Source organism: Pseudoliparis swirei, unplaced genomic scaffold (genome assembly GCF_029220125.1).
Source record: "Pseudoliparis swirei isolate HS2019 ecotype Mariana Trench unplaced genomic scaffold, NWPU_hadal_v1 hadal_25, whole genome shotgun sequence".
NCBI classification, from domain to species: Eukaryota; Metazoa; Chordata; class Actinopteri; order Perciformes; family Liparidae; genus Pseudoliparis; species Pseudoliparis swirei.
In genome coordinates this window covers 1330789-1352917 of record NW_026613261.1, presented here as the reverse complement: position 1 = coordinate 1352917, position 22129 = coordinate 1330789, and the positions used below count along the sequence as shown (strand labels likewise).

The 22129-nt window shown below is 51.6% G+C and overlaps 1 protein-coding gene across 1 annotated transcript; it reads left to right on the top strand.

Moving 5' to 3' along the window:
* Nucleotides 1–48: 48 nt before the first annotated feature.
* On the top strand, nt 49–19190 carry dnaaf11 (dynein axonemal assembly factor 11). Its single transcript, XM_056410469.1, has 10 exons — nt 49–131; nt 503–670; nt 737–814; nt 975–1147; nt 1573–1751; nt 1889–2029; nt 9208–9322; nt 10659–10754; nt 13417–13496; nt 18854–19190. The coding sequence occupies exons 1-10, from the start codon at nt 122–124 to the stop codon at nt 19026–19028; spliced, it is 1215 nt and encodes a 404-aa protein (XP_056266444.1). The 5' UTR covers nt 49–121; the 3' UTR covers nt 19029–19190.
* The last annotated feature ends 2939 nt before the right edge of the window (nt 19191–22129 follow it).

Genomic DNA, 22129 nt, shown 5'->3' with positions numbered 1-22129 from the left:
GACCTCAAATATATACATTTGTAATAAAAGTTGAACTAATTTGTTGTTGCGGGATTTACCACGGTACTCGAACGCAGCACCAGATCGGCTACCACGGCAACGCTGCCCAACAGAGAGGAAGATGGTCTACAGTAAGTTGTTTAAACTTCACGTTTTACGAGTATTTATATAGTTATATAATATACTTAGAAACTAAATACTAATGTGAGCGTTAGCAGACTTTAGGTGGATATAAAGTTTGATCAATAAGCCTTTAAGAGGCTGAATGTGACGTTAGAACGAGGCAGTCACGTTGAGTGGCATAACTAACGGTTAGCTACAGCACGAGACACGTGTCGTAGTGTGTAACGGACACGCGTCGTATGAGGTTCTAGGTGTTGACGTGTGGTTCTCCTGGTCCACTGAGGGAACATGAGGTTCTAGGTGTTGACGTGTGGTTCCTCCTCCTCCGGTCCACTGAGGGAACATGAGGTTCTAGGTGTTGACGTGTGGTTCTCCTCAGTCACAGAGGAGCTGGTGCGCCGGCGGGCCGAGCACAACGGGGGTGAGATCTCCTCCCTGGAGGAGCTGTCCCTGCACCAGCAGGACCTGGAGAGCATCCAGCACCTGCAGCGCTGGAGCAGAGAGCTGAGGATCCTCTACCTGCAGAGCAACCTCATCCCACGCATCGGTGAGGCCTGCTGCAGCACGCCACGCTGCAGCAGGCCACGCCTCTAACTCCTCCTCCTCCTCCTAGAGAACGTGGGGCGCCTGAAGAAGCTCCAGTACTTGAATCTGGCCTTGAACAACATCGAGGTCATTGAGAACCTGGAAGGTCAGAAGAGGAACACTGAGGCTGCTCCTGCAGGAGCAGGAGGACTCTGACTGCGTGTCCGTGTGTGTGTGTGTGTGTGTGTGTGTGTGTGTGTGTGTCCATGTGTGTGTGTGTGTGTCCGTGTGTGTGTGTCCGTGTGTGTCTGTGTGTGTGTCTCCAGGCTGTGAGAGTCTGGAGAAGCTGGACCTCACGGTGAACTTCGTGGTTCTGCTGAGCGGTGTTGTTTCCCTGCAGCAGAACCTGCAGCTCCGTGAGTTGTTCCTGGTGGGGAACCCGTGCTCCCAGTTTGAGGGCTACAGGCAGTACGTGGTGGCCACCCTGCCTCAGCTGAAGGTACCCTAGAACCCCACACCTAGAACCCCACACCTAGAACCACACACCTAGAACCACACACCTAGAACCTCCTCCATTAGAACCCCCACACCTAGAACCACACACCTAGAACCCCCACACCTAGAACCACCCACCTAGAACCACACACCTAGAACCACCCACCTAGAACCACACACCTAGAACCCCCCTCTACTAGAACCCCACACCTACAACCCCTTCACTATAAACCCCCACCTAGAACCTCCCCATCAAGATCCCCCCACCTAGAACCCCCCACACCTAGAAGCCCCCACCTAGAACCCCCCCTCCACTAGAACCCCACACCTACAACCCCTTCACTATAAACCCCCACCTAGAACCCCCACCTGGAGGACCCCCGCTTCAGAGGCTGCCTCACCCGGTGACATCATGTGTGACATCACCAGTGGCTGGACGGGGTGGAGGTCAGCCGCTCGGAGCGACTCCGGGCCTGTTGGGGTCTGGAGGAGGTGAGGAGGCGAGTGAGGGAGCAGGAGGAGGAGCACCTGGAGAGGAGAGCCGCGCAGAAGGAGGAGGCGCGCAAGGAGAAAGGAGACGAGGAGAGGAAACCAGGCCGTGGCGGCGGGTGAGTACATCGACGGTCTGAAGGGAGACTGTTGCATTCTGGGAAACGTGGGCAGGACTTAAAGTCTCGTAGTAGGTCTTACTAAATACATCAGCTGGGGAAGAGAGCGACTGGTCACGAGGGTTCTCCGTCTGCAGCCCAGCGTCGGAGGAGAACCAGGAGGAGGAGGAGCGGCGGGAGGAGGAGTTCTGGCACACGCCGTGTGCGTTCACCCCCGAGTCTCGTCTGGAGGCCCACCGCCACCTGAAGGAGAAGAAGGAGAAGAAGGAGAAGGAGAAGTAAGCACCAGCTTCTCCAGAGCCAATCGGCTTTGAGGCTTTGAGGGTTATCTGCTGAGGGAGGTCCAGCTGTGGGGTTGATGAGAAGCTCAGAGGGTCGGACAGGAAGTGGTGTCAGCTGGAGGGACAAACATGGAGAATGAGACATGGAGTCCAGCTCCTCTCCATCCTGGACCACCATCCGGTTGTATAGAAGTCTATGCTTCATGTGTTGAAGCTGCATTCTCTCTCCTGACCACCAGGGGCGACTCCTCTGGTTGTATAGAAGTCTATGCTTCATGTGTTGAAGCTGTGCTGTGAGGTGATTGGTGATCACTCCTCCTCAGTCCTTATATGGTTACTTCCTGTTGGTTGCAAAAGAAACCAAGATGGCGCCGGCCGGTAAACTTTGGGATGTGAAAGTGTTTCATCGGGTCTGGATCAACCGGCTGTGAGGCCCTCAGGAGCTACAGGAGCTACAGGAGACCTGGAAGAGTCCTTGAACACACACACACACACACACCCCAAACACACAATTCAGTTTATTTGTATAGCCCAATTTCACAAATTACAAATGTGTCTCGGAGTGCTTTACAATCTGAACACATAGACACCTTTGACCTTTGACCTCACATGGGATCAGGAACAACTCCCAAACAACCCTTCAGGGTAACAAGGTCAGACCCCTTGAGGAGAGAACAGAGGAGGATCCCTCTCAGGATGGACAGAACAATAGATGTCATGTGTTCACACACACACACACACACATAACACACACACACATAACACACACACACACACACATAACACACACACACACACACATAACACACACACATATAATACACATAAATACATATAATACACATAAATACACATAATACACATAAATACACATAAATACATATAATATATAATATATACATAATATACACATATATAATACACACATATATAATACACATAATACACACATATATACACACATATATAATCATATATACACATATAACACATATAATATACACACATAATATATATAACATATACACATATATATAATATATATATACACATATATACACACATATATATATATACACATATACATACACACATATACACACACATATATACATATATATACATAACACATATACATATATACACACATATATACACATATATATATAACATATATATATATAATATATACATATATATACATACATATATATAATATATATATATATACATATATATACATACACACACATAACACATATACACACATATACACACATATATATAACATATATACACACACATATATATATACACATATAATATATATATAATATACACACATACACACATACACACATACACACACACATATAATATATATACACACAATAACACACATACACACACACACACATACACACACACACTAGTACACATATACCCCACTGTACTAGTACTCTAGTACTACACTGTGTACTAGTACCTCTAGAGTACTACCCCACTGTGTACTAGTACCTCTAGTACTACCCCACTGTGTACTAGTACCTCTAGTACTACCCCACTGTGTACTAGTACCTCTAGTACTACCCCACTGTGTACTAGTACCTCTAGTACTACCCCACTGTGTACTAGTACCTCTAGTACTACCCCACTGTGTACTAGTACCTCTAGTACTACCCACTGTGTACTAGTACCTCTAGTACTACCCCACTGTGTACTAGTACCTCTAGTACTACCCCACTGTGTACTAGTACCTCTAGTACTACCCCACTGTGTACTAGCCTCTAGTACCACCCCACTGTGTACTAGTACCTCTAGTACTACCCCACTGTGTACTAGCCTCTAGTACTACCCCACTGTGTACTAGTACCTCTAGTACTACCCCACTGTGTACTAGTACCTCTAGTACTACCCCACTGTGTACTAGTGCCTCTAGTACTACCCCACTGTGTACTAGTACCTCTAGTACTACCCACTGTGTACTAGTGCCTCTAGTACCACCCACTGTGTACTAGTGCCTCTAGTACTACCCCACTGTGTACTAGTACCTCTAGTACTACCCCACTGTGTACTAGTGCCTTAGTACCCCACTGTGTACTAGTACCTCTAGTACTACCCACTGTGTACTAGTACCTCTAGTACTACCCCACTGTGTACTAGTGCCTCTAGTACTACCCCACTGTGTACTAGTACCTCTAGTACTACCCCACTGTGTACTAGTACCTCTAGTACTACCCCACTGTGTACTAGTACCTCTAGTACTCACCCACTGTGTACTAGTACCTCTAGTACTACCCACTGTGTACTAGTACCTCTAGTACTACCCCACTGTGTACTAGTACCTCTAGTACTACCCCACTGTGTACTAGTACCTCCAGTACTACCCCACTGTGTACTAGCCTCTAGTACTACCCCACTGTGTACTAGTACCCCACTGTGCTAGCCTCTAGTACTACCCACTGTGTACTAGTACTCTAGTACTACCCCACTGTGTACTAGTACCTCTAGTACTACCCCACTGTGTACTAGTACCTCTAGTACTACCCCACTGTGTACTAGTGCCTCTAGTACTACCCCACTGTGTACTAGTACCTCTAGTACCACCCCACTGTGTACTAGTACCTCTAGTACTACCCCACTGTGTACTAGTACCTCTAGTACTACCCCACTGTGTACTAGTACCTCTAGTACTACCCCACTGTGTACTAGTACCTCTAGTACTACCCCACTGTGTACTAGTACCTCTAGTACTACCCCACTGTGTACTAGTACCTCTAGTACTACCCCACTGTGTACTAGTACCTCTAGTACTACCCCACTGTGTACTAGTACCTCTAGTACTACCCCACTGTGTACTAGTACCTCTAGTACTACCCCACTGTGTACTAGTACCTCTAGTACTACCCCACTGTGTACTAGTGCCTCTAGTACTACCCCACTGTGTACTAGTACCTCTAGTACTACCCCACTGTGTACTAGTACCTCTAGTACTACCCCACTGTGTACTAGTGCCTCTAGAGTACTACCCCACTGTGTACTAGTACCTCTAGTACTACCCCACTGTGTACTAGTACCTCTAGTACTACCCCACTGTGTACTAGCACCTCTAGTACTACCCACTGTGTACTAGTACCTCTAGTACACCCACTGTGTACTAGTGCCTCTAGTACTACCCCACTGTGTACTAGTACCTCTAGTACCACCCCACTGTGTACTAGCCTCAGTACTACCCCACTGTGTACTAGTACCTCTAGTACTACCCCACTGTGTACTAGCCTCTAGTACTACCCCACTGTGTACTAGTACCTCTAGTACTACCCCACTGTGTACTAGTACCTCTAGTACTACCCCACTGTGTACTAGTACCTCTAGTACTACCCCACTGTGTACTAGTACCTCTAGTACTACCCCACTGTGTACTAGTACCTCTAGTACTACCCCACTGTGTACTAGTACCTCTAGAGTACTACCCCACTGTGTACTAGTACCTCTAGTACTACCCCACTGTGTACTAGTACCTCTAGTACTACCCCACTGTGTACTAGTACCTCTAGAGTACCCCACTGTGTACTAGTACCTCTAGTACTACCCCACTGTGTACTAGTACCTCTAGTACTACCCCACTGTGTACTAGTACCTCTAGTACTACCCCACTGTGTACTAGTACCTCTAGTACTACCCCACTGTGTACTAGTGCCTCAGTACTACCCCACTGTGTACTAGTACCTCTAGTACTACCCCACTGTGTACTAGTACCTCTAGTACTACCCCACTGTGTACTAGTACCTCTAGTACTACCCCACTGTGTACTAGTACCTCTAGTACTACCCCACTGTGTACTAGTGCCTCTAGTACTACCCCACTGTGTACTAGTACCTAGTACTACCCCACTGTGCTAGTGCCTAGAGTACTACCCCACTGTGCTAGTACCTCAGTACTACCCCACTGTGTACTAGTACCTCTAGTACTACCCCACTGTGTACTAGTACCTCTAGTACTACCCCACTGTGTACTAGTACCTCTAGTACTGCCCCACTGTGTACTAGTGCCTCTAGTACTACCCCACTGTGTACTAGTGCCTCTGGTACTACCCCACTGTGTGCTAGTACCTAGTACTACCCCACTGTGTACTAGTACCTCTAGTACTACCCCACTGTGTACTAGTACCTCTAGTACTACCCCACTGTGTACTAGTACCTCTAGTACTACCCCACTGTGTACTAGTGCCTCTAGTACTACCCCACTGTGTACTAGTGCCTCTAGTACTACCCCACTGTGTACTAGTACCTCTAGTACTACCCCACTGTGTACTAGTGCCTCTAGTACTACCCCACTGTGTACTAGTGCCTCTAGTACTACCCCACTGTGTACTAGTACCTCTAGTACTACCCCACTGTGTACTAGTACCTCTAGTACTACCCCACTGTGTACTAGCACCTCTAGTACTACCCCACTGTGTACTAGCCTCTAGTACACCCCACTGTGTACTAGTACCTCTAGAGTACTACCCCACTGTGTACTAGTACCTCAGTACCCCACTGTGTACTAGTACCTCTAGTACTACCCCACTGTGTACTAGTGCCTCAGTACTACCCCACTGTGTACTAGTACCTCTAGTACCACCCCACTGTGTACTAGTGCCTCTAGTACTACCCCACTGTGTACTAGTACCTCTAGTACTACCCCACTGTGTTCTAGTACTACCCCACTGTGTACTAGCACCTCAGTACTACCCCACTGTGTACTAGTACCTCTAGTACTACCCCACTGTGTACTAGTGCCTCTAGTACTACCCCACTGTGTACTAGTACCTCTAGTACTACCCCACTGTGTACTAGTACCTCTAGTACTACCCCACTGTGTACTAGTACCTCTAGTACTACCCCACTGTGTACTAGTACCTCTAGTACTACCCCACTGAGTACTAGTACCTAGTACTACCCCACTGTGTACTAGTACCTCAGTACTACCCACTGTGTACTAGTACCTCTAGTACTACCCCAGTGTGTACTAGTACCTCTAGAGTACTACCCCACTGTGTACTAGTACCTCTAGTACTACCCCACTGTGTACTAGTACCTCTAGTACTACCCCAGTGTGTAATAGTACCTCTAGTACTACCCCACTGTGTACTAGTACCTCTAGAGTACTACCCCACTGTGTACTAGTACCTCTAGAGTACTACCCCACTGTGTACTAGTACCTCTAGTACTACCCCACTGTGTAAGACCTCTAGAGTAAACCCCACTGTGTACTAGTACCTCTAGTACTACCCCACTGTGTACCTAGTACCTCCACCCAACCCACCTCCACCCCACTGTGTACTAGTACCTCTAGAGTACTACCCCACTGTGTACTAGTACCTCCACCCAACAGACCTCTGAGTACGACCTCCACTGTACTAGTTAAACCTGGAAGTCTACCCCACTACTACCTCCACGACTCCACCCAACAACCTCCACCCAACCTCCACACCCAACGACCTCCACCCAACGACTCACCCAACGACCTCCACCCACCTACCTCCACACCCAACGACCTCTACCCAACGACCTCCACCCAACAACCTCCACCCAACAACCTCCACCCAACGACCTCCACCCAACGACCTCCACCCAACGACCTCCACCCAACGACCTCCACCCAACGACCTCCACCCAACGACCTCCACCCAACGACCTCCACCCAACGACCTCCACCCAACGACCTCCACCCAACGACCTCCACCCAACGACCTCCACCCAACGACCTCCACCCAACGACCTCCACCCAACGACCTCCACCCAACGACCTCCACCCAACGACCTCCACCCAACGACCTCCACCCAACGACCTCTACCCAACGACCTCCACCCAACGACCTCCACCCAACGACCTCCACCCAACGACCTCCACCCAACGACCTCCACCCAACGACCTCCACCCAACGACCTCCACCCAACGACCTCCACCCAACGACCTCCACCCAACGACCTCCACCCAACGACCTCCACCCAACGACCTCCACCCAACGACCTCCACCCAACGACCTCCACCCAACGACCTCCACCCAACGACCTCCACCCAACGACCTCCACCCAACGACCTCTACCCAACGACCTCACCCCAGCCTCCACCCAACGACCTCTACCCAACGACCTCCACCCAACGACCTCCACCCAACGACCTCTACCCAACGACCTCCACCCAACAACCTCCACCCAACAACCTCCACCCAACGACCTCCACCCAACGACCTCCACCCAACGACCTCCACCCAACGACCTCCAGCCAACGACCTCTACCCAACGACCTCCACCCAACGACCTCCACCCAACGACCTCCACCCAACGACCTCCACCCAACGACCTCCACCCAACGACCTCCACCCAACGACCTCCACCCAACGACCTCCACCCAACGACCTCCACCCAACGACCTCCACCCAACGACCTCCACCCAACGACATCCACCCAACGACCTCCACCCAATGACCTCCACCTAACGACCTCTACCTAACAACCTCCACCCAACGACATCTACCCAACGACCTCTACCTAACGACCTCCACCTAACGACCTCCACATGACGACCTCTACCTAATGACCTCCACCCAACGACCTATACCTAACAACCTCCACCCAACGACCTCTACCCAATGACCTCCACCTAATGACCTCCACCCAACGACCTATACCTAACAACCTCCACCTAATGACCTCTACCTAATGACCTCCACCCAACGACCTATACCTAACAACCTCCACCCAACGACCTCTACCTAACAACCTCCACCCAACGACCTCCACCCAATGACATCCACCCAATGACCTCCACCCAACGACCTATACCTAATGACCTCCACCTAATTACATCCACCCAATGACCTCCACCCAACGACCTCCACCTAATGACCTCCACACAACGACCTCTACCTAACAACCTCCACCCAACGACCTCTACCCAACGACCTCTACCTAACGACCTCCACCCAACGACCTCTACCTAACAACCTCCACCCAACGACCTCTACCTAACGACCTCCACTCAACGACCTCTACCTAACGACATCCACCCAACGACATCTACCTAACGAGCTTTACCCAACGACCTCCACCCAACGAGATCCACCCAACAACCCCCACCCAACGACCTCCACCTAATGACCTCTACCTAACGACCTCTACCTAACGACCTCCACCTAATGACCTCCACCTAATGACCTCCACCCCCCTCAGACACATGGACTCCTCCTTGGTGGACGTGGACGTCCAGCCAACGTACGCCAGAGTCACGGTCAAAGGAAAGGTATGACATCACTTCCTGTTTGGGTCCAGCAGCCAACGTAGGAGTTCCTCTCCCTTCTTTGTGTTCACCTCCACGTGATGGAGCTCAGACTCCATATGAGAGTTCAGTCTTCCTCCTGGTGGAACAATGAACAGAGAGGTGTGAGGAGGAGAGAATGACGGCAAGCCTCTGACACCCGATCCTCATTTACCGGCTGGGAACATCACACTTGTGTGTTTTATTACTTCACCAAAATGTCCTTCAGGGCGAGACACTCGTTAACAAATAGATCTGGTGGATCCAGTATCGACCTGCTTCCTGTCCAATGTGAGAGATGCAAAGTCAGAGGGGGAGGAGTTAGTGATTCTCAGGCTGTTCACTTCCACGCTGCAGTCTGATGGAGCTTTATTGTGAAGGGAGTCTGCCAGAGCTTTATTGTGAAGTCTGCCGCAGCTTTATTGTGAAGGGAGTCTGCCGGTGTTTTATTGTGAAGGGAGTCTGCCGGAGGTTTATTGTGAAGTCTGTCAGAGCTTTATTGTGAAGGGAGTCTCGTCAGAAGGTACCAAAGTAAAGACGTTCATAGCGTCCGCACCACCACCTCCTCACATGCACCTTTAAAGCCACAGCGTGCAGCAGGTGGCGCCCCCTAGAGGCAAGACACTGAACAGCCGTCCTCTCAAAACCGAGAGCATTAAAAGACCACGGCGGTCTCTTGGGTCAAAGGTCACCATTCTGTTTCTCCCGCCGACCCGAATTCCTCCTCCAACATTCCGGGGATAATAACGTAGAAAAGAGTTTCTGCGTGTTTATCTCCGACTGCAGGAGACGAGGCCGAGGCACGACGTGAACGTTGGATTCTGTTTCCGATCCTTAAATGTTTAAAAGAAGAAGTTTGAGGCTCTGACGTGTTTCTGTTGTGCAGACAGAAAAAAATAATATCCCAAGCAAGGAAGTCGTGATGAGTTCAGGCGTCACGGGACCCTCGGAACCTGATTAAAGCTCATAAATCCTGCGGCTCCTCGGCGGCTCCGCTTTGGCCTGCTGGCGTTTATATTTATGCCGTCCGATTGGCCGGCGGCGTGATTTACGCGCCCGTGCATCAACTCTGACCTTCTAAAAATGAATTCCTTCTGACGATGAAGTCGTGGAGGACTGCAGGAATCATCCGGACTCATTCCCCCGAAACCTCCTGCAGGTTGTTCCTCGGTGAGCGATGGCCGCTGGTTCCCGGGTTATTCCGGTCCCTCGTCTCTCTGGAGAGTTCCTATAAAAAGACTCGGCTAACGACTGAAGTCCTCCGACTCGCCGGAGCGCCGCTCATCTAGATGATTAAAGCTGTGAATCATTTGCTCTGCAGGTCTTCCAGATGGTCCTGCCGGCCGAAGTGAAGCCGGACAGCTCGACGGCCCGGAGGTCCCAAACCACGGGCCACCTGGTCCTCACCATGCCCCGGGTACGTGCCGGTCCTCACCGTGACCCGGGTACGTACCGGTCCTCACCGTGCCCCGGGTACGTGCCGGTCCTCACCGTGACCGGTGCGTCGGTCCTCACCGTGACCCGGTGCGTGCGGTCCTCACCGTGCCCGGTGCGTGCCGGTCCTCACCGTGCCAGTGCGTGCGGTCCTCACCGTGCCCCGGCACGCACGGTCCTCACCGTGCCCGGTACGTCGTCCTCACCGTGCCCAGTGCGTGCCGGTCCTCACCGTGACCCGGCACGCGTGCGGTCCTCACCGTGCCCGGTGCGTGCCGGTCCTCACCGTGCCCCGGTACGTGCCGGTCCTCACCGTGCCCGGTGCGTGCGGTCCTCACCGTGCCCGGTGCGTGCGGTCCTCACCGTGCCCGGTGCGTGCCGGTCCTCACCGTGCCCCGTGCACGTGCCGGTCCTCACCGTGCCCGGTGCGCCGGTCCTCACCGTGCCCGGTGCGTGCGGTCCTCACCGTGCCCCGGTGCGTGCCGGTCCTCACCGTGCCCGGGTACGTACCGGTCCTCACCGTGCCCCGGGTACGTGCCGGTCCTCACCGTGCCTCGGGTACGTACCGGTCCTCACCGTGCCCCGGGTACGTGCCGGTCCTCACCGTGCCTCGGGTACGTACCGGTCCTCACCGTGCCCCGGTGCGTGCGGTCCTCACCGTGCCCGGTGCGTGCGGTCCTCACCGTGCCCCGTGCGTGCCGGTCCTCACCGTGCCGGTACGTGCGGTCCTCACCGTGCCCGGTACGTGCGTCCTCACCGTGCCTCGGTGCGTGCCGGTCCTCACCGTGCCCCGGGTACGTGCCGGTCCTCACCGTGCCCCGGGTACGTACCGGTCCTCACCGTGCCCCGGGTACGTGCCGGTCCTCACCGTGACCCGGGTACGTACCGGTCCTCACCGTGCCCCGGGTACGTGCCGGTCCTCACCGTGCCCCGGGTACGTACCGGTCCTCACCGTGCCCCGGGTACGTACCGGTCCTCACCGTGCCTCGGGTACGTGCCGGTCCTCACCGTGCCCGGCACGTGCCGGTCCTCACCGTGCCCGGTGCGTGCGGTCCTCACCGTGCCCCGGTGCGTGCGGTCCTCACCGTGCCCGGTGCGTGCCGGTCCTCACTATGCCCCGGGTACGTGCCGGTCCTCTCCGTGACCCGGGTACGTACCGGTCCTCACCGTGCCCCGGGTACGTGCCGGTCCTCACCGTGCCTCGGCACGTGCGGTCCTCACCGTGCCCGGACGTGCCGGTCCTCACCGTGCCCGTGCGTGCCGGTCCTCACCGTGCCTCGTGCACGTGCCGGTCCTCACCGTGCGGTAGTGCGTGCCGGTCCTCACCGTGCCTCGGGTGCGTGCGGTCCTCACCGTGCCCCGGTGCGTGCCGGTCCTCACCGTGCCTCGGGTACGTACCGGTCCTCACCGTGCCTCGGTGCGTGCGGTCCTCACCGTGCCCCGGGTGCGTGCCGGTCCTCACCGTGCCTCGGTGCGTGCCGGTCCTCACCGTGCCCGGTGCGTGCGGTCCTCACCGTGCCTCGGGTGCGTGCCGGTCCTCACCGTGCCTCGGTGCGTACCGGTGCTCACCGTGCCCCGGGTACGTACCGGTCCTCACCGTGCCTCGGGTACGTACCGGTCCTCACCGTGCCTCGGGTACGTGCCGGTCCTCACCGTGCCCCGGGTACGTACCGGTCCTCACCGTGCCTCGGGTACGTGCCGGTCCTCACCGTGCCCCGGGTACGTACCGGTCCTCACCGTGCCTCGGGTACGTGCCGGTCCTCACCGTGCCCCGGTGCGTGCCGGTCCTCACCGTGCCTCGGGTACGCCGGTCCTCACCGTGCCCGGTGCGCACGGTCCTCACCGTGCCCCGGGTACGTGCCGGTCCTCACCGTGCCCCGGGTACGTGCCGGTCCTCACCGTGCCCCGGGTACGTGCCGGTCCTCACCGTGACCCGGGTACGTACCGGTCCTCACCGTGCCCCGGGTACGTGCCGGTCCTCACCGTGACCCGGGTACGTGCCGGTCCTCACCGTGACCCGGGTACGTGCCGGTCCTCACCGTGACCCGGGTTCGTGCCGGTCCTCTTCAGGGGTCTTTCCGTCGGTTCACATTCACACCGGTGGACAGAATAGTCGGTACACTTTCCCTTAATGAAGGAAAACCGAGAAAAGAAAAGGAAGTGATGAAGATCAGACGTTGAACAAAAACAATGGATGTTCACTTAGCTTCAGATTTAGTGGCTCAACCTTTGGAGGTAATCCCTGAACCCTGTCTCCACTCAGGGAGGCTGCTCCTGCCAACAGGAACAGCGGTCTCCTGGGTGAAAGTCCTCTTGACTTCCCTCTGCTGAGTGGGCTCAGACTCATCCTCTCACTTCAGCTGCTTCGGGCCCTGAATTCCTTTCCAGCGGTCCTGTTCCCGTGAAGCTGCAGCCTGAGAGTCATAAAGGAAACCTAATGAACCCAGACCAACACTTAAAGGTCTCATTAGAGTTCCTCCCAGCGGAGCAGCGGCGGGCCGGCGGTGGTTTCTCTTGTTCCCCTGACCAGCATCTGTCAGTTAGTTCTCCGGGAGCTTTAATGAAGTCTCTCCGGAGAGACATCAGTCCTCCGTGTGAATGGCGTGTGGAGGCTGAACCGTTTCCTGGTCCGTGTGTCTGTTCAGGCTGAAGGTGAAATCAAAGTGACGGAGGTCGTCCCTCGGCCGGCGTGTCCGACCAGCAGCTCGCCGGCAGACCACGAAAGGTAAAGATTATCTGATGATGTGTGGACAGGAAGGGCAATTAACATGTTGACTTCATCAGGCCTCGGGCAGCCGCCTAATCTCATTCCAGGCCTGTAATGAAGTTACGCCTCTTGTCTCGGTTACTTCTGGCCTCCATTCTGTCGCCTTTAGACCATGAAAACACAACATGTCTGACAATGTGAGCCAGTGTGTGTGTAACATAACACAGAGAACCATGAGACCTGACCAGAGCACACGACACCATGAGGACAGGTCCCACCGCACTGAAGGACTTGGTCCTGGTTCAGGTGGTCTTGGTTTAGGTGGTCTTGGTTTAGGTGGTCCTGGTTTAGGTGGTCTTGGTTCAGGTGGTCTTGGTTTAGGTGGTCTTGGTTTAGGTGGTCTTGGTTTAGGTGGTCCTGGTTTAGGTGGCCTTGGTTTAGGTGGTCTTGGTTTAGGTGGTCCTGGTTTAGGTGGTCTTGGTTCAGGTGGTCTTGGTTTAGGTGGTCTTGGTTTAGGTGGTCTTGGCTTAGGTGGTCCTGGTTTAGGTGGTCTTGGTTCAGGTGGTCTTGGTTTAGGTGGTCTTGGTTTAGGTGGTCCTGGTTTAGGTGGTCTTGGTTCAGGTGGTCTTGGTTTAGGTGGTCTTGGTTTAGGTGGTCTTGGTTTAGGTGGTCCTGGTTTAGGTGGTCTTGGTTTAGGTGGTCTTGGTTTAGGTGGTCTTGGTTCAGGTGGTCTTGGTTTAGGTGGTCTTGGTTTAGGTGGTCTTGGCTTAGGTGGTCCTGGTTTAGGTGGTCTTGGTTCAGGTGGGATTGGTTTAGGTGGTCTTGGTTTAGGTGGTCTTGGTTTAGGTGGTCCTGGTTTAGGTGGTCTTGGTCTCCACTCAGTATCGCACTGCCGGGTTCTTGGGTCTTCTTGACTTAGTCTCCGCCCCTTGAGGTCTTGGTCTCACCCGTCTCATCCTGGTCTTGATACTCTCTGGTCTCGGACAGGACTTGGTCTCTGTTTAGGTCTTGACTACAGCACTGGCCATCTGGCCATGAGTAATCCATCAGAACTAAAGAGCCCGTTGCAGGGCGGTCGCAGATGGCGTGCGTAGGTCCGCCCTGTGGTTCCGGTCTGCTCCAGAGTTCATTGGGTGGTTCCTTGGGTGATGGTTTCTACCTTCCACCCAGATGCATGAACCTCGGGCTGGTAGTTCTTCCTGTGAAGCTTAAACCCAAACAGAACCGTGAGAGGGGATCATTTGTTGGACCGGGTCGGGCTCCTGTAAACCGCCTCGTGTTGCTCTGCGCTCTTTGTCTTGAGTTGAAGGCCGACTGCCTCACATATGAATCATGTGTGTCATCGTTGTTGAGGGCGGCGCTCTCTTTCACTGACAACCTTGACCACAGGAAGATACTCTCAGCCTGGGGGGGGGCTTCATACCTCCCCTTGAATGTGACCCGTATCCAGGGGGGATCTGGGTGGTTGGAGGGTTGATTCTGCTTCAGCGCGACCGACGCACAAAAGAACACAATAGTTTCAGCAAACCAGTAATATTTGACTTGTTCTCTCGTTCTTCTCCTTCTGGTTCAGTCTCTCCATCCAGAGGAACCTCAGACCTCTAACCTCAGTTTACAGCGAGCGGACCGAGAGCCGTCAGAATCTGGCCTCGTTGGACCGAACCAGCGTCTTTGAGTATTTACGACGTGTCAGGATGAGCGCTGATGGCACGTCATTCTCTCTACTGACCACCAGGGGGCGACTCCTCTGGTTGTATAGAAGTCATTTTCCAGACATTCAAGGTTCTCAGATGATGCATCTTATCAGACTCTTCACATCATCATGAGATCAACCTGTTCTTTTCTTTGAGTCCACGTCGTTTTACAATGTTTTCTCTGCTTCTCTTCACGGCCTGTGGATGCTAGCCTGTTGATGCTAGCCTGTTGATGCTAGCATGTTGATGCTAGCCTGTTGATGCTAGCCTGTTGATGCTAGCATGTTGATGCTAGCATGTGGATGCTATCATGTGGATGCTAGCCTGTTGATGCTAGCCTGTTGATGCTAGCATGTGGATGCTAGCATGTTGATGCTATCATGTTGATGCTAGCATGTTGATGCTATCATGTGGATGCTAGCCTGTGGATGCTAGCATGTTGATGCTATCATGTTGATGCTATCATGTGGATGCTAGCATGTTGATGCTATCATGTTGATGCTATCATGTGGATGCTAGCCTGTGGATGCTAGCATGTTGATGCTATCATATGGATGCTAGCCTGTTGATGCTAGCCTGTTGATGCTATCATGTGGATGCTAGCCTGTTGATGCTAGACTGTTGATGCTAGCATGTTGATGCTATCATGTGGATGCTAGCCTGTTGATGCTAGCCTGTTGATGCTAGCCTGTTGATGCTAGCATGTTGATGCTAGCCTGTGGATGCTATCATGTGTATGCTAGCCTGTTGATGCTAGTCTGTTGATGCTACCATGTTGATGCTAGCCTGTTGATGCTAGCATGTTGATGCTAGCCTGTGGATGCTAGCCTGTGGATGCTATCATGTGGATGCTAGTCTGTTGATGCTAGCATGTTGATGCTAGCATGTTGATGCTAGCATGTTGATGCTAGCATGTTGATGCTAGCTTGTTGATGCTAGCCTGTTGATGCTAGCATGTTGATGCCTGGTTGTGTTTTTTGATTTGATACAACACAATATAAAACATATATAAAGACCCAGAGCAGCAGGTCGTTACGTGGCGATCATTGCCAAAGCTTCTGCTTCAGAACCGGGACTCGAGGACCCGGTTCTGGGTTCCTGTTCCTCTGGAGGCGTCGCTTCACCTCTCGGTGACATCTCACGAGTCCACAGTGCTGTCGGCCTGAGCTCGTTATATCACCGCCATTATCATCACCATTATCTTCATCATCACCATTATCTTCATCATCTTCATCGCTCCTCATCCTTCAGCCGGCTCCATCAGACACAACAGAGGAACACGTTCAGCGTGATTAAAGTCTGATAAAAGAACCTCTAGACCTCTAAACCTCTAGACCTCTAACCCTCTAGACCTCTAACCCTCTAGTCCTCTAACCCTCTAAACCTCTAGACCTCTAACCCTCTAACCCTCTAAACCTCTAACCCTCTAAACCTCTAGACCTCTAACCCTCTAGACCTCTAACCCTCTAGACCTCTAACCCTCTAAACCTCTAGACCTCTAACCCTCTAACCTCTAACCCTCTAAACCTCTAGACCTCTAACCTCTAACCTCTAGACCTCTAACCTCTAGACCTCTAACCTCTAGACCTCTAGACCTCTAACCTCTAACCTCTAGACCTCTAACCTCTAACCCTCTAACCCTCTAAACCTCTAGACCTCTAACCCTCTAGACCTCTAACCCTCTAGACCTCTAACCCTCTAACCCTCTAACCCTCTAAACCTCTAGACCTCTAACCCTCTAACCCTCTAGACCTCTAACCCTCTAGACCTCTAACCCTCTAGACCTCTAACCCTCTAAACCTCTAGACCTCTAACCCTCTAAACCTCTAGACCTCTAGACCTCTAGACCTCTAACCCTCTAAACCTCTAAACCTCTAACCCTCTAACCCTCTAACCCTCTAAACCTCTAACCCTCTAAACCTCTAGACCTGTAACCCTCTAAACCTCTAACCCTCTAGACCTCTAACCCTCTTGACCTCTAACCCTCTAAACCTCTAGACCTCTAACCCTCTAAACCTCTAAACCTCTAGACCTCTAACCCTCTAGACCTCTAACCCTCTAAACCTCTAACCCTCTAAACCTCTCGACCTCTAACCCTCTAACCCTCTAAACCTCTAAACCTCTTACCTCTAACCTCTAGACCTCTAACCCTCTAACCTCTACACCTCTAAACCTCTAGACCTCTAACCCTCTAAACCTCTAGACCTCTAACCCTCTAGACCTCTAACCCTCTAACCCTCTAAACCTCTAGACCTCTAGACCTCTAACCCTCTAAACCTCTAGACCTCTAACCCTCTAAACCTCTAGACCTCTAACCCTCTAAACCTCTAGACCTCTAACCCTCTAAACCTCTAGACCTCTAACCTCTAGACCTCTAACCTCTAACCTCTAACCTCTAGACCTCTAGACCTCTAACCCTCTAAACCTCTAGACCTCTAACCCTCTAAACCTCTAGACCTCTAACCCTCTAAACCTCTAGACCTCTAAACCTCTAGACCTCTAACCCTCTAAATCTCTAGACCTCTAACCCTCTAACCCTCTAACCCTCTAAACCTCTAACCCTCTAAACCTCTAGACCTCTAACCCTCTAAACCTCTAGACCTCTAACCCTCTAAACCTCTAACCCTCTAAACCTCTAGACCTCTAACCCTCTAAACCTCTAGACCTCTAACCCTCTAAACCTCTAAACCTCTAGACCTCTAAACCTCTAACCCTCTAAACCTCTAAACCTCTAACCCTCTAAACCTCTAGACCTCTAACCCTCTAAACCTCTAAACCTCTAACCCTCTCGACCTCTAGACCTCTAACCCTCTAAACCTCTAGACCTCTAACCCTCTAAACCTCTAAACCTATAGATCTCTAACCCTCTAAACCTCTAGACCTCTAACCCTCTAGACCTCTAACCCTCTAAACCTCTAAACCTCTAGACCTCTAACCCTCTAGACCTCTAGACCTCTAACCCTCTAAACCTCTAAACCTCTAAACCTCTAAACCTCTAACCCTCTAAACCTCTAACCCTCTAAACCTCTCGACCTCTAGACCTCTAACCCTCTAAACCTCTAAACCTCTAGACCTCTAACCCTCTAAACCTCTAGACCTCTAACCCTCTAAACCTCTAAACCTCTAGACCTCTAACCCTCTAAACCTCTAGACCTCTAACCCTCTAGACCTCTAACCGTCTAACCCTCTAAACCTCTAGACCTCTAGACCTCTAACCCTCTAGACCTCTAACCCTCTAAACCTCTAGACCTCTAGACCTCTAACCCTCTAAACCTCTAGATCTCTAACCCTCTAAACCTCTAGACCTCTAAACCTCTAACCCTCTAAACCTCTCGACCTCTAGACCTCTAACCCTCTAAACCTCTAACCCTCTAAACCTCTCGACCTCTAGACCTCTAACCCTCTAAACCTCTAGACCTCTAACCCTCTAAACCTCTAGACCTCTAACCCTCTAACCCTCTAACCCTCTAAACCTCTAGACCTCTAACCCTCTAACCCTCTAAACCTCTAAACCTCTAGACCTCTAACCCTCTAGACCTCTAACCCTCTAAACCTCTAGACCTCTAAACCTCTAGACCTCTAAACCTCTTCATCACGGCGCTGCGTAACAGAAGAAGAAGCTGTTGTTGTTGTTGTTGTCGTCGTTGCCTCTGACGTGTTCCTCTCCCGGTGTTTGAGCAGAAGACCCGTCGGCGGTCCCGAGTGGCTGGAGGTCGACCCCAGCCGGAGCACGGCCGTCCACCTCGCCAACATTGTGCGGCGCCGGAGCGCCGAACAGGCTCCGCCCACCGCCACGCCACGCCACGCCATCTCTGACGGGTTCGTGGACGACCCAGATGTCCCCCCACTGCTATGAGAGTCTAAGACCCCCATGTCCCCCCACTGTTATGAGACTAAGACCCCCATGTCCCCCACTGCTATGAGAGTCTAAGACCCCCATGTCCCCCCACTGTTATGAGACTAAGACCCCCATGTCCCCCACTGCTATGAGACTAAGACCCCCATGTCCCCCACTGTTATGAGACTAAGACCCCCATGTCCCCCACTGTTATGAGACTAAGACCCCCATGTCCCCCACTGTTATGAGACTAAGACCCCCATGTCCCCCCACTGTTATGAGACTAAGACCCCCATGTCCCCCACTGTTATGAGACTAAGACCCCATGTCCCCCACTGCTATGAGACTCTAAGACCCCCATGTCCCCCACTGTTATGAGACTAAGACCCCCATGTCCCCCACTGTTATGAGACTAAGACCCCCATGTCCCCCACTGCTATGAGACTAAGACCCCATGTCCCCCACTGCTATGAGACTAAGACCCCCATGTCCCCCACTGCTATGAGACTAAGACCCCCATATCCCCCACTGTTATGAGACTAAGACCCTCATGTCCCCCACTGTTATGAGACTAAGACCCCCATGTCCCCCACTGTTATGAGAATAAGACCCCATGTCCCCACTGTTATGAGACTAAGACCCCCATATCCCCCACTGTTATGAGACTAAGACCCTCATGTCCCCCACTGTTATGAGACTAAGACCCCCATGTCCCCCACTGTTATGAGACTAAGACCCCCATGTCCCCCACTGTTATGAGACTAAGACCCCCATGTCCCCCACTGCTATGAGACTAAGACCCCATGTCCCCCACTGTTATGAGACTAAGACCCCATGTCCCCACTGTTATGAGACTAAGACCCCCATGTCCCCCACTGCTATGAGACTAAGACCCCCATGTCCCCCACTGCTATGAGACTCTAAGACCCCCATGTCCCCCACTGCTATGAGACTAAGACCCCCATGTCCCCCACTGCTATGAGACTAAGACCCCCATGTCCCCCACTGCTATGAGACTAAGACCCCATGTCCCCACTGCTATGAGAGTCTAAGACCCCATGTCCCCACTGTTATGAGACTAAGACCCCATGTCCCCACTGCTATGAGACTAAGACCCCCATGTCCCCACTGTTATGAGACTAAGACCCCCATGTCCCCCACTGCTATGAGACTAAGACCCCCATGTCCCCCACTGCTATGAGACTAAGACCCTCATGTCCCCCACTGTTATGAGACTCTAAATTGGGCTTTATTTTGACTTTTTGGGGGTTTATTTGGGCCTATATTTGGACTTTATTTGGGCATGTATTTGGGCTTTATTTAGGCTTTATTTGGGCCTATATTTGGGCCTGTATTTGGACCTATATTTGGGCCTGTATTTGGGCTTTATTTAGGCTTTATTTGGGCCTATATTTGGGCCTGTATTTGGACCTATATTTGGGCCTGTATTTGGGCTTTATTTAGGCTTTATTTGGGCCTATATTTGGGCCTGTATTTGGACCTATATTTGGGCCTGTATTTGGGCTTTATTTGGGCCTATATTTGGGGCTTTATTTGGGCTTTTTGGGCTTTATTTAGGCTTTTTTTGGGCTTTATTTTGGCTTTATTTGGGCTGACCGTGGCTCCCAGCATCAGGTCGGAGGCCTCTGTGGTGGAACCGTGTTCATGGTTCAGTGTTGGAAGTGTTCAGATCCTTAACTAACAAACCATCACGTGAATACGTCTTCATGTAATAAACGCTGGTGAGGAGATGTTGTCGTGTTCATGTCGGCTGCTCGGCGTCAGCGCTCCATGCTCGATGACATCATCTCGTCCTGTGGGAACCTCGCTGCTCTTTTTAATCGCTGTACACATTTCATTCCCTTCAATATTCACCTCTTTTTAAAAAGTACAATATGGATCTCTGAAGTGGGGTCAAAGGTCACGTGACCTCACATCCGTCTCATTATCCTGATACGTCGGACCGCAAATGATGCACAAACGTCTCTGTTGTCGTTGTTGTTGTTGTATAAAGTAACGACACCTGCTCCTTTAACAGTTCATCTGTGTCGCTGTGATCGGGGAGCCGTCCGTCGTGAATGAATGAAAGTCGTATATTTTGTTTTTTTCTCACATCCCTGATGACAGGAGGTGAGGCCGCCTCCCCCTTTTGTGTCTCCTCCCCTCCTTTATGAAAGGTGGAAGATTAAAACAACCCGAGTCTGTAACGCCTTCAACTCTCCACAAGGGACAGGAAACTCTCATACAGGGAAACATGTTCCTCTGACTTTTAGTTTTTACGGATGAGAAAAAAGTTTCTTCCTGTAAAATATTTTAAACAACAAAAGAACTACTGCGGGTTTGAAATCCTATTCATCTCATTACATTGAAACCTGAAGCACTCCTTCGATTGGTCGAGGGGAAAAAAACATGTTTTGTCTTAAAATTACGAGTTGAAACGAGAAAAAACAAAACCAACAACAACAGGACTGCTGATGGTGTGTGTCATCACATCTATACAGACCTCCCCACAGTGGGAATCGAACCTACGACCATGTGCTCATGTTCCTCTCAGTGTAATTACACGGATGATGAATGTGGTTCCCTCCCCGAGACGGGAGTATTGATCACCGCCTCGTCCATCATTGATAATTGATCACTGATCACTGGTCATTGACGGCTCTGCGGCCGCGTGTCCACGCCGGAGGACTTTCCCTCTGGTCTGAGACGCCTCCACACGATGTTCATACCGTCATGAAGGAGGACTCACAAGGACCAGAAGAGGAACACTGCCGCTGGAAGGTTAGGAGTCACGCAGAAATGTCCTTATTGTTCAAAGCAGTTTTTTCAATGAAGATCACATTAAATCATAAATCATAACAATCTCCATAGTTAATGTGCAATGACTATTCTCTGGTGTTAATGACGTCTCTACATAGTGTGTAGAGGCCCATCTCCAGTGTTCTAATGGTACATTGTGTTATCGCCTTAGAAGACTAGCGGAGGGGTAGAAAACCCTTTAAACCCTTTTTATGTGAGCGCAGCTGAAAACAGTTATGCTGTTGAAGCTCTAAAATATAAATATATATATATATAAATATGTATACATAGATAAATATATATATTTATAGATATATAAA

Excerpts from the sequence above, each read along its gene's own strand:
- dnaaf11 (XM_056410469.1), top strand. Across the intron at positions 815-974 it reads GGTCATTGAGAACCTGGAAG|GCTGTGAGAGTCTGGAGAAG; the intron begins GTCAGAAGAGGA and ends GTGTGTCTCCAG. Across the intron at positions 13,497-18,853 it reads TCGCCGGCAGACCACGAAAG|AAGACCCGTCGGCGGTCCCG; the intron begins GTAAAGATTATC and ends GTGTTTGAGCAG.